The sequence below is a fragment of the Chelonus insularis genome, unplaced genomic scaffold, assembly GCF_013357705.1.
Source record: "Chelonus insularis isolate UGA/USDA-ARS -01 unplaced genomic scaffold, ASM1335770v1 scaffold_229_pilon, whole genome shotgun sequence".
In the NCBI taxonomy this organism is placed as follows: domain Eukaryota; kingdom Metazoa; phylum Arthropoda; class Insecta; order Hymenoptera; family Braconidae; genus Chelonus; species Chelonus insularis.
The window spans coordinates 342,361-357,777 of record NW_023276790.1 but is presented as its reverse complement, the minus strand read 5'-3'; the positions used below and the strand labels follow the sequence as shown (position 1 = coordinate 357,777).

Below are 15,417 nucleotides of genomic sequence, written 5' to 3'. Positions count from 1 at the left end.
AATTTTATTATATAAAAAAATAAAGTAAGTATATTAGTATATTGGATTTGTTTCTGTAGGTGGATTTTTTCAATGATCATTTATTTTTGCGCTTGTTTTCTGTTATAAAAATACTAAACATTTATTGAAAAAATTTTGAGCATCAACAATTTTTTAACAATCAAAGTGTACTCTTTTAGGTTCAGTAGATTTTTTAGCTATGTTCAAATCATGTTCTTCTGAATAATGATTTTTGACAGCTTCAATCATTGTTGAAAAAAAATTAGATTCTGTAAATTTTTCACCATGGTCTAAATATAATGCATGAGCCAAAAAAGGCAATTTTCGTAGTGTTCGGCCACTTAGTCCAAGGCTTAAAGATAGTAATTGTGATGCTGACTTACCACACCAATCATATGTTTCATCACTTTTAGCAACACCTGTCTACAAAAATGGCCATTGAATTTTTTTCTTTTTTGAGTAAAGGAAAACAAATGTTACCCATAAAAATTGTTCACAACTTACTCGTTGTAGCTCTCTTACACAGCTATCATAAATACATTGAACGGCACATTCTCCTGGGTATCCAACATATTGCTTGATATCAGCACGATCTACAAATGCTAAATCTATTGCCCCTGTTATATTGCTTGTTGTTAATATTAAAACATTTTTGTAGCGTTTTATTTGATCCAGCTGAGTAAGTAGTGAATTTACTACCCTAATTGAGTCACTTGGTTCTGCTCCATTCATACTAGCTTTACGAGCATGAGCTAAAGATTCTACTTCATCGATAAGAATAACTATTAAAGCTTGTTGATCTTCCAGAAGAAGCTTAATTTCAGAAAAAAGTTTCATCACCAATTTTCCACTCTGAAAAATCATTTATCAATAAATATTATGATCAAATTAAAAACTATATTAATAATGTACTTATTTAATTATTTATTACCTCAGAAAACCATTTGGAAAATAAACTGTGGCTATTTATTTCTACTAATTCAGTTCTTACAAACTGTTTACTTAATCTTATTGCAGCCTTTTGAGCTAATGCTTTGCAAAGACTTGTTTTTCCAGTACCAGGAGGCCCGTGTAGCAAAACAACTTTGTTCCAACTTATAATATTAGGATCAACATTTTTTTCTGAAAATTCCATGGCAGTTTCGATATACTTGAATAACTGCAATTAATTTTAAAATGTCTTAAATAACATCAATCTATTACATACAATTAATTATGATGGCTTACATTTTCTTTCAATTTAGACTCATAATGTAAACTCTCCCACAATCCATGAAATTCTTGACATGGTAAAATCCAATGAGATGAAACAGGTAATTCTTCTGTATCATTCTTCATTGTTTCTATAGCAACTTCTTCTGAATTTAAACGATATATGAAAAATTCAAATTGTGGACGTTCATATTCTTCGCTTTCTGCCTAAAATACCAAATAAGTTCTACATCATCATCATAGAAAATTTATTGGTTGATTGATAGCTGAATTTATTTACCACTGCTAAATTGTAATAACATGTTATAGACTTCACATGGGTTCTCAATTCTTCACTGGACCATGCTTCTGGAGGAATTGTATAATCATTTATTATGAAACAAGTTTGTTTATCCATATCGTGATTGAATTCTTCAACGACCATTTTTTCAATTTCTGCCGCTGACAACATACTGTAATTAAATTTAACAAAGATAATTGAAAAAATTTGATGTTTTATTCATTCAGAAATTGATGAATCAAAAAAATCATACCTGTCAGCTGTTTGACAAACTTCTATATCAAATAATGCTTTCATTTTAGTTGTTAGTAAATAATGGATGAAAATAAATAAATTTAATAAATGAATAGAATTAGTAAAAAATTATTTTAATTCAATAAAATGATTATAAATGAAATCAAACATTAATAATGACCATTTATGGTCTTCTTTTCCGTTGATAATAAGAATTCAAATCTATATGGCTGAAAAACGTTGATATTTTCTCAAGCAAAGCCCCGCCAATATTTATGGTTCATTTACAAAAGTACCGACAGTTGTACTTGTTTACAATTATCGTCAAATCAACTGTCATTGTAAAAATAACTCAACAATTAAAACAATTATATATTGACAATTAAAATAATGTATAAAATTATTGATCTTTATTATTATTTAAAAATGCATACATCAATATTGTATATCAAAAGTATTAATTGAATTAAAAATTTGAATACCACAGTTGGTAAAGAAGACTGAATCTAAATTTTTGCTTCACTACCTATCTACTGACTCTAACCATATGTTTTTCATGAACCCTAGCGTCATTTTACAAACGGACAACTTAACAGATAGATTAATTATCATTCGTCATGTAAAATTGATTGACATATTATTTTGTATTGTTATCATACAATTATTTTTATTTTACTTTTGACTAAATGAACAGTGAGAAGAAGAAAACCTCTAAACGACGTTCGTTGGAGAATGGTAGAGATCTGGTGAGTACTCCGAAATCATTTTTGTTTATAATTAGTAACTGAGTTATTTTCATCATATCATTAGTACTTACATTCGAATAATACAAATGTGGATACGAATGTTATTCTCTTATAAAACATTACTTTAAAACTTTTGTTTTGAATAATTAACCTCTTATTAGAATACTAACAATACATGTTTTTTGTTTTGGTTAATATTCGAAATATTTTTTATTACTTTTATATCTTATATAATTTAAAGTATTTTAGTAACTAAAACTTGAATTGTTGCGTTATCTATTGCAGCTGGCTAGATATAAGGCCTTACACCAAAATATGGAATCAAAACAAACGGGTGACCCTTCTGATGACGATCTAATTCAGAACGAAAATGCTGAGCAATCTCTCGATCACAGCATAATTGTGAGTAGTAAAAAAAATCTAGAAGCCGGTATTTATTCTTTACATTAAAGTAATTTATTGTATTGATGTACAAAAAATATTTTACACACAGAACACTCGAAACGTATTAATCGGTGTTATTGAATTTTTTCAGATGACTGAAGATACGTCTTTTAAAGATACGACGCAAAGCAGTATCAGTGTGAGTGAGGGGGAAGGAGATGGAGATGTCGAGTGTATGGCTGGTAGGGTTGCAAAGTTGAAAGAAGTTGTGCATGGTCGAGAAGCTATGATTCAAATGTTGACTGCAGAATTTGAAAATATTCGAGATGAAGCTGGTTCTCCGAGTTCATCTCACAGCCAAAATAGTAGTACTCAGTATAAGGATATCGTCGATAATTATAAGAGTAAAGTAAGTGATTTTATTAAGTTTTTCATTGATGAATCAATGTGTTTAATTAATACAAAAAATATCATGATACAGTTCAATTTTATTAATTAATTCTTTCAATACTTGTTCTACTTTTTTAGCTCAAAGACTTCGATCGAGCAATTACTCAGCGGGATACCCTTATTTCAAGTCTGCAGGAATCTTTAGAGAAAACTATAGCAGATAGAGACGCTTTAAGAAATCAATTAAGTACACTGAGAGCTATTTATGTGCCTCCCCAAGACATCGATGGGCCTATTGACATACAAAAAAGAATCAGTGATCTTGAGATGGCTCTGGGGACTCATGTGGAAATGGTAAAAAATTTAAATGCACAACTTTCTGAGTCTCATGAGTGTATAAAACAATTAACGAAAAAAAATAATAAACATGATCAAGAAGTCGAAGAATTTAAAGATATAATCGAACAATTAAATATAAAAATTAAAGTTGAAAGAGAAGAGAATATTAAAGAAAAAGAAAATATTGAGAGAAATTGTAAAGAAACAGTGTTAAAAATTCAGAAAGATATGCAAAATATTTTAGATAAATTTGCTAGTGAGACTAAATCAAAACATATGTTACATGAAAAGAAAATTCAAGAACTTCAAAGCAAACATGAAGCTGAAGTAGCACAAATCAAACAACATTATGAAGAACAATATAAATCTTTATTTGAGCGTTACAATTCTGAACTACCAGAGTTAGAGAGTAAACATGCTAAAGAACTTCAAGTTTTCCAATCACAAGCAATTACTTACAAGAAAACGATTGAAGCTCTTGAATCTGAATTGGAAAATCACAATAAATTAAATATTTCACTATCATCTGATTTAAACAGTGTTAAGCGACAATTAATTCAATGTCGGGAAGATAGAGATATGATGAAAGAACAAATACAATTGCATAAAGTTCAAATAGATGAATTGACTGCTAAATATGTGGCTGCAAGTAGTGTATTAAATTCAAGAGAGAGTATTGAAAGATCTTTAGAAGAGGCTTTGCTTAATGTAGAAACACTTAAACGAGAAAATGATGATCTTAAATGTCGTTATGATGATATCAGTGCTAAGTATGCGGCTGTTCAAGCGATGATTGAGAACAATCAAATCAATGAAAGATCATTGAACCAAAAATCTGGCGACGTTGATAAATCTCTATCCAGATTCAGTGGAATGAGTTTTAGTGAATTTAATACAACTTCTTATCCCACATTTGATGATGCTGGTATTCAATTCCAAATGTTTAAGCAAAGGTTAGATGAAAAAGAATCGTTAGAAAAGAAATTAATAGATAAAATAACTAATCTTGAAGAGTCTTTAAATAAAGTCAGCAAAGAATTGGAAGAAGCTAATATGGAGAAAAAATCATATGAAAAAGAACTTAAAGAAACTAAAAATAAATGTGAAAAAATGATGTCGGAATTGAAGTCTTATAAAGAATCCAATTGTACTGATGCCAAGCCTTTTCCAAGTAATATTTATTTCTCCCCAGATTCCGAAAAAATTTCTAAAGATCATTCCTCAAGGCAGGATGTTAATACTGATAAAATAAACGAATCTCATGAGAAACAAATCGAAATGCTGAAGCAGGTTATTCAGCAAAAAGATCTTCAGTATTCTGAAATTTACAATAAATTAAAGAATGCTTTAGAAAAATTACATCAGTATGAAACAGAAAATAAACAGTTAGAACATGGATTACAAATTGCTTGGGCAGCGTGTGCAGCATTTGAAAGTAAGATGGATCAAACGTTAAAATTAAATGCTACTAATCTGGATGAATCTGAATTATCTTCTACCTACAATGATCTAGTCCATACTCATGATTTAATCGAAAAATCTAGTGATAATAGAGATGCCATATCTTGTCAAAAATCTGATAATCCTAATAATAGTCTGAGTGACGAATACTCTAGTCAGAATTTAGAAAAGTTTGAAAAAAAATTAGATTACTTTCATACACGTATGGAAATGATAGACCAAGAAAATCAAAAGTTAAGAGAGCAAAATGCTAAATTAATAACTCTAAAAGAGGAATTGGAGAAACGTCATACAAAGGAGATGGAAGAATTAAGAACTTATTTCGAGGAGAAATGTGTACAGATGGAGAAACAATATTCGGAAGAGATATTTAGTCAACAATCAAAAAAAATGTCAGATGATAGTGAAGTTGATGAAATGGCTGATGATCTTTTCTGTGGAGGTAGTGAAGGTGATTGTATTAATGATAAAAAAGAGACCAGCAAAAATTTCAGAGCAGATTCAACTGAAAGTTGTCGAGATAAAACTAAAGAATACGAAGACATAAACCGTAATTCATTTATAACTGTCAATCAGGTAACTTTATTTTTCATTCACTTTAATTCCCAATAAATTATCACAATCAATTCATTGTTCTATATAAAATGAAAAACTTTATCATTAATCACACAAAATACTAAGTTTATTTCATTTTAATAGATATAAAAAGTTGCATGATTACTCAATGACGTATTCTATAGTAATTATATTCCTTATTTCTTATTTATATACTAATCATCTGTTTGTAACTAACAATAATAATTACGTGTGTCTTGAACGTCCGCATGCAGCTTTGTCAGACAGAATGGGATACTGCTGTTGAAAATGGCGAACTAATCGAGCTACGGGCTGCCTATAGCCATCAGCTCGAGGAACAAATCGCACTTGCTAAGCGCGATATTGTCAGCGCACTCCAGGAACAAATTCAGGTAGCACTAATGCTTGTATATTTAATTATTACGTATTTTGTTTTGTGTTCTATTCCAATTCCTTTATCACAAATTTCAACCATTTTTTATCAAATCACTCTTTACTTTTCACTCATCATTTGTAAATTTTCTCATCAAGGTAAAGAATTCAATTATAGATACACAAATTGAAGTTCAATATTAATCGATATCAAACAAAATAGTCGAATAGATAATACTCCATTTCCGCTGTTATTTAATTGGAACATTGAACTGTCGATAATAAAATCTTTTATTATTGGTCATTGGAAAATTTTTTAATAAAATTATAAAACAATTGAGTTTTAATTTCCGATCTTTATTTGTAGGCGTTGATAGCTGTTGAAGATGACGCTGAAGAAAATTGGCCACCGGAGTTGGTAGAACTTCGAAATAAATTTACCCATAATGCCAAACGTGAGATTGAGAAACTAAAAGAAGTTCATCAGCTTGAAATATTTCAACTTAAAGAGGAACATTCACGTATTTTAGCGAAAACAGTTGAAAGTTATAAAGAGAAAATAAACAAATTAGCTGTAGATAGAGATGCCCATACTCAAAGTAATTCATATATTGATAATTTGATGGGTGAAAAAGATGTTATTAAACAGCGGGATACTTACTATCAAACATGTGTAGTTTTTAAAGGTATTATACAAGAACTTATAAAATATTTTGCTAATTGTGAAGAAGAACTTAATAATACACTTATAACTGAAGTTTTAAAAAAATTATTTGATGGAAATGAAGAATCAATATTAACTGAAAAAATCATTGAAACTGCTGATACTCAATCACCAACATCGCCTAAAATGAAAATCAAAAGAGTACATTTTGCACCTCATGCTAATCAAATATCATCAATATTAAAGAGAAATATTAATATTCCTTTCGATCTAATTGAAGATAAAGATAGTTCGTTGAAAGAAATGAAAATTGAATTGGACAAATGTTTCCAAAGGTTAAAAAGTGAAAGTGCTCAACTTTTTGGTCATACTCTGACACCTAGTGAATCTATTTCGGATGTTATATCAAAACAGATTACTTATACTACAAAAATTAATGAAGAACTCACTTCAAAATTATTGGAAGCCGAAAGTACAATCGAACACTATGAGGAAGAATCTCAAGATTTAAAACGAAAGATTATAGAACTACAACAGAAATTGATAATGATGGATAATTCGAAGGAAATTATCTCCGAAGGCTATGGAGAACAAGACACTAATGAAAGAGAACCTGTAATACAAGATTACAATCAATTATATGAAAGAGGTGAATATTTTATCCCCCTTATTTAGTGTTTTTATTATATTCATCAAAGCAATTTATTCATTTAAAAAAATCGATCTTACTCTTTACAAATTTTTCAAATTATAATATTTCTTCATGATGGTGTCATCAAGTTTTTATGGAATGTAATAACGTCTCATTAAATACATTACAGCACGAACAGTAATTATGAATGGAGCGAGTGACACCTCTTCTTTACTCCAGTTAATTGACGAATTATGTAGACACCACGACAAGCTAACAGAAGAAAAAAAAAGAGAAAGAAGATCTTCAGCAACAGGTAAAATTGAATGGAAGAGAATAATTACTAATGCACTGCATGTAATTTATATTTATATTTATATTAAAATATTTTTTCTCTGGAGAATATTGATATGCATATCATAGTTGGGTAAAGCATTTAAGTGAATTTATATGCAATTGTTTGCGTGTTTTTTTTTCTTTTATTTTTTTCTTATTATTAAGCTTTAAAATTAATATTCAAATTAAATTAATAGTTCAAAGAAAAAAAGATGTAATTTTTCCATTAAAAATATTGGAAATCAAATAATTTTGCTTATCTTCTTCAGTAGAGAAGCCAACAATTGGGCAACATATGCATATTAGAGATTATAGTCGAATTTATTAGCGTTCTATTGTATTGCCAGCAGGTATCATTAGACTCCCCTCCTTCCCTACGCATTCAAAGGGTTCGCTGTCAGAAGGTAAATCATTGAACTACTAATATTAAATGCTTAAATCGACGATTAATAAACATGAGTTCATTTATCGCTGTTGGCTTTTTTTAAAAGTATAATATGATATTTGATGTCCCTTAAGGTTAACAGCTATCACATATAAATCTCAAATAATCTAAAACTATTTATTATAAAAATTTTTATATTACCAGTCGATTTATTATCTATTTACACAGGATCTTTTTCAGAGTACTTCTTTTAATGGATAAAATAGAAATGAAATTCTAATTTTACTTTTCTACTGTAATGCATGATTATTATTGATATAATTTTTATTTACTTTTGTTTGCAAATTTTTAATAAGCATGGCTTTTTAATAAGGATAATTTTAAAACAGTGCTTTGCATGACTATTGAATGAATGAAACTTTTTATAAATATGCTTTTATTAAGAATAAAAAAGAGTATTCTTGTGGAAATACTTATTCCAAGCTTAACAATCACTCTGTGTAGTATAAAGTTTTTTCAAAGTACTACTCTAATAAACAACAAGTGCAATCACTTATTAACTGTTAATAAATAAAACCATAACATTAAAGATAAATTGTCAGAATAAAAATATCTGAATTGCTTGGTTTCATTTGATATTCTACCATAACTTTTAATAAAATAAGAAAATACTTTGAAAACTAAATTACTAAGAAAGATAGTTATTAAACAATAACTTGAACTTTGGATCATTTAACAACTCAAAATAACAATAGTTCAATTAATATAATGAATTTTCTCCTTAATACGAAACTTTAGCTAGAAGGAGCGGATAAGCAATTACGAGCAACTCGCAAATTCCTTGAAGAACAAGCTAGTGAGAGGGAAATTGAACGCGACGATGCAACACGACAGATACAAGCATTAAAAGATCAACTAAAGGAGCGTGATCGCGAGAAGGAGCGAGATCTTCGTATCACTTCTGAGGTAAATTTACATGAGAAACAAGGGGTTCCATTAAAGTTAATTAACTTCACTACCAGTTTTGTAACTTTCTTGGGTAGTGATAATACACTACACAAATATCAAATGTTAGGGTTAATGTTGTACATTACTGCACTATTTAGAAGTAACAATTATATTATATCATGCTTAATTGGTCGTTTATTAATAACAAATTTTTGGTTCAAGAGTTTATCATATCAGATATTACACTTTTCTTTTAATATATAGTGAAGAAAAGAGTAAATTTATCACTGTTTCTCATTTACATTTGATGAATATGCTTATTAGTCATTTATCTAGATAGTTTTTTTTTATCTGTTTATTTCTCATCAATTGATACAGTCAGAACTGGTTTACTCTTGTCATCATTTTAACAATTAAGCTTATAACACGCATCACTGCTAATTTTATTAACACGTTTTTCTGCACTGTGGTCTTGGTTTTCTATTTGACACACAAAGCAGTATTCACCATCGTCTGAAACACCAGTCACCCCTTTGCTTCAAGTACCTAATACGGACGCAAAAGTGAGTTGATGTTTCATTTAAATTTTAATATCAAAATAATTGTGATATTTACATAAAAATAATTTTATCTTGAAATTGAAATGAAGAAATTATTTTCCTCTCATTTTTTTCATTTTACTTGGGATACTTGTAGTAATCTAATTTTATTTAATACTAATTTAATAATGAAAAATATTGTTTATAATTATAAAATTTTTTTTCTCATTTTTTTACCGGATAAAATTGGTTGCATAAAAATAATCTTTTTAATCAAATTTATTTTTTAGTGATTAATTTAAATATAAACTTTCATTGGTTGTTTTTTTTTTCAACAATAAAACTACTGATTGGACCATTATATTCAATAAATTATAATTGAATTAATAGGTGGAAGCTTTGGAACTTCAACTACGAGAGATGTCCATTATACTAGCGGATGAGGAAGCAAAAAGAGTAAAAGCTGAAACAGAAGCGAAAGATGCGGTGAATAAGATATGGGAATTACGTGAAATTATCACAAGCCTAGAGAGTGAAATTGAAACAAAGATTCAAAGAGAAGAGGAATTAAGAGATCAAATTGAGCAAAAGAATGAAATGATGGAATCTCAACGACAAGAGTTGATTCAAGAATTAGAGACAAGGGTAAGAGAAGGAGACATGAATAATCACATTACTCACCTTCAAGAAGAATTGAGGCGACATAAATTGAGTACGGAAGAATTCAATGTTAATTCTACAGCTCTGAAACAGATGAAATCAGAGTTGCAAGAGATGGTAAATCATTTGGATAAAAAGACAAAAGAGTTAGAAGCACTTCATATGTGTGGATCTAGTTTGAGTTTAAGTCATCCAAGTGAAGATGTGTCAGTTCAAGATCAAATTGACTCTACAAGGTGTCCAACACCTGATGATTCTGATGCACTTCCTATCTTGCCTTTAGATCAACTTTTAAAGTTGAAAGAAAAATTAGTGAAACATACACGAACTGAGGAAGTAGCTTTTAAAAGAATTAAAGATCTTGATATGCAGCTATCAACATTAAAATTGCAAAATGAGGTTTGTTCTTACAATTCATATAAATGAATATTTCATGGAAACTTTTTTAAATTGTTTAACATTTATTTTATGTTCTTTTTTTTTTTAGGAACTACTAGCAGAACGAGAAATACTTCAACAACATAACTCAGAGCAACTGTTTCAGATTGAAGCAATGCGTGGTCGGTTGGAGCAACAAAAACAAAGTGCGCCGTTTGCTCAGCGACAGGCAACGTCAAAACTTGAACTACAATTGCATGAAACTAACGCTAAACTTCATTCTATGGAGCAGATTTTGGCTAATAAAGACATAATGCTGAAGGAAGTTACCAGTGATTTAGAGCACGCTCGTCAGTTATTGCGCGAAAAACAAGAGGAAATTCATTCAAAAATACAAGCAGAAAATAATATGATTCAAGAATTGAAAACTCGTATCGAAGTTTTAGAACATGAAAAAGAAGTTCTAGAAACCAATCTTAAAACGCAAGAGCGTAAAAATCTAGAGTTACAAACGCTTATCGATTCAATGCTTGTAGACAAAAATGATGAAATTGATCATCTCAAAGAACAGTTATCAAAACTAAAAGAAAAACAACAGGAAGCGTTTAATTCTCAACAAATGGAAGAAAATGATGGAGGGAAAGATAGCGAACCTAAAAATAGTGCTCGTACTCTTAGTGGTATTCTTTCCATTGAATGTGAAGAAGTTGTAGAAGCGATTCGAGAAGCTCCGAAAATTGGACGCGATGTTTCTCATAATATGTCTAATGTCAAATTTGTTGGTTTATCAACTCAAACAAGTGATCATCTTGATGGATCATCAAATCCTTTAATCGATTCTCAAAGATCTCCAATAAATGTTCCACCACTCGAATTGAATAACCGACCTTTCAATACATTAAGCCCTCAACACACGTCTCAACTGCATCTTTCGTTACCAGCTGATTCGATTCGAAGTGAATCTGATCTGAAATCTCCGGTAAGACGAAGCAGTACAACATCGGATGGAGTTGGAAGCTCTCCTAGAAGATCTCAAAATTCTTCTCACAGTCAAAAATCTGATAGAGTTACTCCTAGTAAATTTCAATTACAGTTGGCAGAATCAAGTGGAGCTAAACCATCAATTGAAGATTTAGAGAATCAGTTGAAAGTAATTCATACAGAATTCCAAGCTAAATCAGCAACCTTAAGTAAACGTGAGAAGGAACTTGATTCTTTGCAGAAACGCCTTGATGAATTGCGTGCTGAATACAAGGATTCAATGGACACTTTAACGAGAGATAAGATGTTCTATAAGAATCAGTATGAACTATCACAAGAGTCTGAGAGCAAAATCAAAAGAGACCTAGAAGAAATTGAGAATGTTTTAAAAGTTAAAAATGAAGAACTAGAGTCTTATAAAACAAAAATTCAAACAAATGAAAAAATTCTTCATGAACTTCAAATAGAAAATGCAACACTAAATAAAGATATAAAAAGATTACGTGACGAAAATCGTGCTTATCAAATAACAATTCGTGAAAAGGTTGAAGAACTCAAGAATTTAAAACAGATCATCTTTGAAAAGGATATCACGATTGAAACTTTCAAAACACGTAACGAAGAAATTGAAAATGAAAATAAACAATTGTATGAATTCAAAACTAAATACGAAAGTAGCAAGAAAAATTTAGTAGAAATGCAGAATGAAGTTGAAAGATTAGTTGACGGTATAAATAAGAGAAATGGACTAATTCAAAAGCTAGAGGACACTGTACGACGTTCAAGTTTATCCGGTAATTGTACACTGAGTGATAAAGACCAGTTAATTATTCATCAAGAAGAACTAATGAAAGAAAAAGATAAGGAGAATCATTACAATCAAGAAGTCATAAAAGAAAAAGATAAGGAGATTCATCATCTTCAGGAGTACATAAAAGAAAAAGATAAAGTCATCAAACAAATGAGTGATGATAGCAAGAGTTTGCAAAGATCTTTAGAGACGATTCAAAGCAAAATGAAGGAGACTGGCAATGTTGTTGAGTTGAGAAAAAAGCTAAAGGAAGAAAGAATGTTTAATGATGAATTAACAAAAATGGTTCGTAAATTAAAACGTGAACTTGAAGTGTTACGAGATGAGTCTTTTAGACAGGAAACAGAAGGAACGGAAATTGAAGATATGGTCAAGAGGGAATTAAACTTGTCTGCAAATTTAGATCAAAAAATTCTAGAAGCCATTGATAATGATTTTGAAGTTTTGGATGTTAATAACACTGATTCTCATCAATCATTAACAACTAAACCAATAGAAAAAGATTTAGAGATAATTATGCAAGAATATACTGACATTAGACGTAAATTGAAACAAGCCACTAAAGTGAATGAAAATTTAAATAATGAAAAAAATTTCCTAGAGGTTCAACAAGAAATATTAAAGTCTAAAGTAGCTGAGTATGAGAATAGAATTCTTCAAATTAAAGCTGACTTCGAGACTGAATTCAAGAAAAATATGAGTTTAACCAGAGATCTATCGAATAAAAAAGCTATGGTTCATAAATTAGAAATTGTTTTACAAAATCAATCATCTAAATTTAATTTTTCACAACAAGAAAGTACTGACATTATAAGAAATTTACGACTAAAATTAACATCATCATTAGATAGTGAAAATGAATTAAGAAAAGAATTAACTGACTTAAGACAGAAGTACAAAATATTAGAATCTAAATTAAAAACTTTACACGAATCTATGGGACCAGAACAAGAAGAAAAAATTTCTACATCCCCAATTCTAAAAGAAGATGCAAAGAATAATCTTCTATTGACTCAAAAGTATGAAAAAGTGGCAAGAGAGGTTGTAGAGCTCACTGATACTTTAAAAGGTATTGAAGCTGAAAAAGCACGTACTGAAAAGCAATTGGAAATAGAAATAAAAGAGCGTGAAAAATTAGTAAGCAAAATAATTTCAGTTGAAGAAATGAAGGACCATCTGGAAATTGAATTAAAAAGAACAAAAGAGCAATTAAAAAATTGTAAAGAAGAATGTGATTGGTTGCACAAGGAAGTACAGATTTTGAAGGAAAGTGAAGAAAAATTAGAAATACACAAGTCAAATGATCAAGAAGAAATAAAAAATCTTCGAATAGAAATGAAACATCTGAGAGACATTATGAATGATTTAGAGGCTGATTCAAACTCTTTAAAACAACAATTACTTATGGCTCAAACTGAACAAAAACAATCGGTTCATGTTATTCAGGCTTTAAGAAAAATAGAATATGATCTTCAAAAGAAGTTAACTGCTTCTAAAAAAGAAATAGAAAAGCTAAAAGATGTTATTGCAGATTTTCAGAATGAACTTGAAACAAGATGCAGAAGAGAATTAGAACTATCAAAAGAACTTTTATCCGGAATGTGTCACGAGAAAAATAATAATACACATTTAATTGAAAAAATTAGTGAGTTAACTGCGGAAATTGCTAGATATTCCAGTGAAAAGGGTATTTTGTATGATAAATTGATAAGAGCTCGTGAAGAAACAGAGAAGTACGTCATGAAAACTCGAGAGCTTGAAATGTTATTAACTCAGAGTGAAAGTAATGAAGCAGATAATGAAACTATTGTGAAGCTGCAGCAACTACATGCAAGATATTTACGAGTTGATAGTAAAAGAAAAGCTTTGATATTCCAAAAACGTTATCTCCTTTGTGTAATTGGTGGTTATCAGCTTAGTGGAGATGAAACTATGTCTATGCTCGCGAAATTAACCAATAGTGAACGTTCTTATGTTACGGAAAAAACACTTAATGTTGTTACCAAGTGTCCAAAAGCAAGATTTAGAAGTGCAGTACTTGTTCTTGTTGCTTTATCTAGGATCAAGTGGATGATTCAACGATGGAAGCAAGGAAAACGAAAGAATTCGAATCATTTAATTGAAAATTCGGCTAGATCATATATGAAAGTTAAAGAGAATGCTTCACCAATGAGTAGAGAAAAACGTCGTTTAGATAAAGAAAATTCTGGAGCCATTGATTTCGACTATTACGCACAACGATTCTTTACGATAAATAAAACTTTAGGACTGGCAATGAGTGAGCCAGAAACTAAACCAATGCCATTTAAATAGTATTTCTTTGAATTTAGTACATAATAATTATCAGTGTTTTGGAATGAATATTTTTTACGTTTTTTAGAGTGACAAAATAAACCAAAATAGCCAATATTTTTCTCACCAATAAAAGTCTAAGTAAATATTGCGCATGTTGTTGTAATTGTTGATGATTGTATACATTTAATAGTTGAACAAATGTCTATAATGCAGCTCGTAGGTTAATTAAACTACATTATTATAATTATGATTATGATTATTAGTATATTATTGTATAGTTCAGAGAGAGAGAGAGGTACAAAGTCGCTCTTCCGCCTGCACAAGATCACCAAAGTTTTTCATTAAATGTAATTTGTAGAAAGAACAAAAGAATCTAAAACTTGTATCATTAATTATCACTTGAGACTCTACCGAATATATAATTCAGTGCCTTTCTGATAGTAATACATATTCAGTATTTATTATGGAAATCTTTTTTTATATTTCTAATTGTGAATAAAAATGTTGCCTTAATGGATTAAATAAAATTCTTGATTTAATTTACATCTATTTTTATTGACGATCGACTTTCTTTATGTTTCGTTGATGACAATTTACGTTGTTTTTCATTAAGAAATAACATGACAAAGTTTTCTACATATATAATTATATAAAATAATAATTGCACCGCTACTTTCATCAATTACATCAGTTTTATTAACACCAATTCATTTAGTCCTATTAATTGTTGTAATAACATACACTTTTAATATTTATTTCGTGAAAAAGTGATGTATCTAAAAAGTTTTTATAATA

The 15,417-nt window shown here is 29.5% G+C and overlaps 2 protein-coding genes across 2 annotated transcripts; one reads left to right on the top strand and one right to left on the bottom strand.

Annotated features, from left to right (window-relative positions):
- Nucleotides 1–95: 95 nt before the first annotated feature.
- pch2 (pachytene checkpoint 2 protein) lies at nucleotides 96–1,960 on the bottom strand. The gene is made up of 6 exons (XM_035093430.1): nucleotides 1,746–1,960; nucleotides 1,493–1,664; nucleotides 1,228–1,419; nucleotides 932–1,159; nucleotides 505–852; nucleotides 96–423 (listed from the first exon to the last, which is right to left on the bottom strand). Exons 1-6 carry the CDS (start codon nucleotides 1,787–1,789, stop codon nucleotides 154–156), a joined length of 1,254 nt encoding a protein of 417 aa, XP_034949321.1. The 5' UTR covers nucleotides 1,790–1,960; the 3' UTR covers nucleotides 96–153.
- Nucleotides 1,961–2,294: 334 nt separating this feature from the next.
- Nucleotides 2,295–15,148, top strand: LOC118073174 (protein MLP1-like). The gene is given in 13 exon segments (XM_035093508.1): nucleotides 2,295–2,472; nucleotides 2,758–2,874; nucleotides 3,008–3,265; nucleotides 3,385–5,622; nucleotides 5,877–6,014; nucleotides 6,362–7,307; nucleotides 7,480–7,573; nucleotides 7,575–7,605; nucleotides 7,976–8,029; nucleotides 8,809–8,976; nucleotides 9,456–9,521; nucleotides 9,888–10,556; nucleotides 10,645–15,148. Coding segments are annotated over 13 exon segments (8,835 nt in total). The 5' UTR covers nucleotides 2,295–2,412; the 3' UTR covers nucleotides 14,641–15,148.
- Nucleotides 15,149–15,417: the final 269 nt, after the last annotated feature.

Bases quoted from the DNA above. Each gene is read 5' to 3' on its own strand.
- pch2 (XM_035093430.1), bottom strand. From the start codon at position 1,789: ATGAAAGCATTATTTGATATAGAAGTTTGTCAAACAGCTGACAG. The intron at 1,665-1,745 runs GTATGATTTTTT...ATTTAATTACAG, and splicing joins GTTTGTCAAACAGCTGACAG to TATGTTGTCAGCGGCAGAAA. The intron at 1,160-1,227 runs GTAAGCCATCAT...AATTAATTGCAG, and splicing joins AGTCTAAATTGAAAGAAAAT to TTATTCAAGTATATCGAAAC.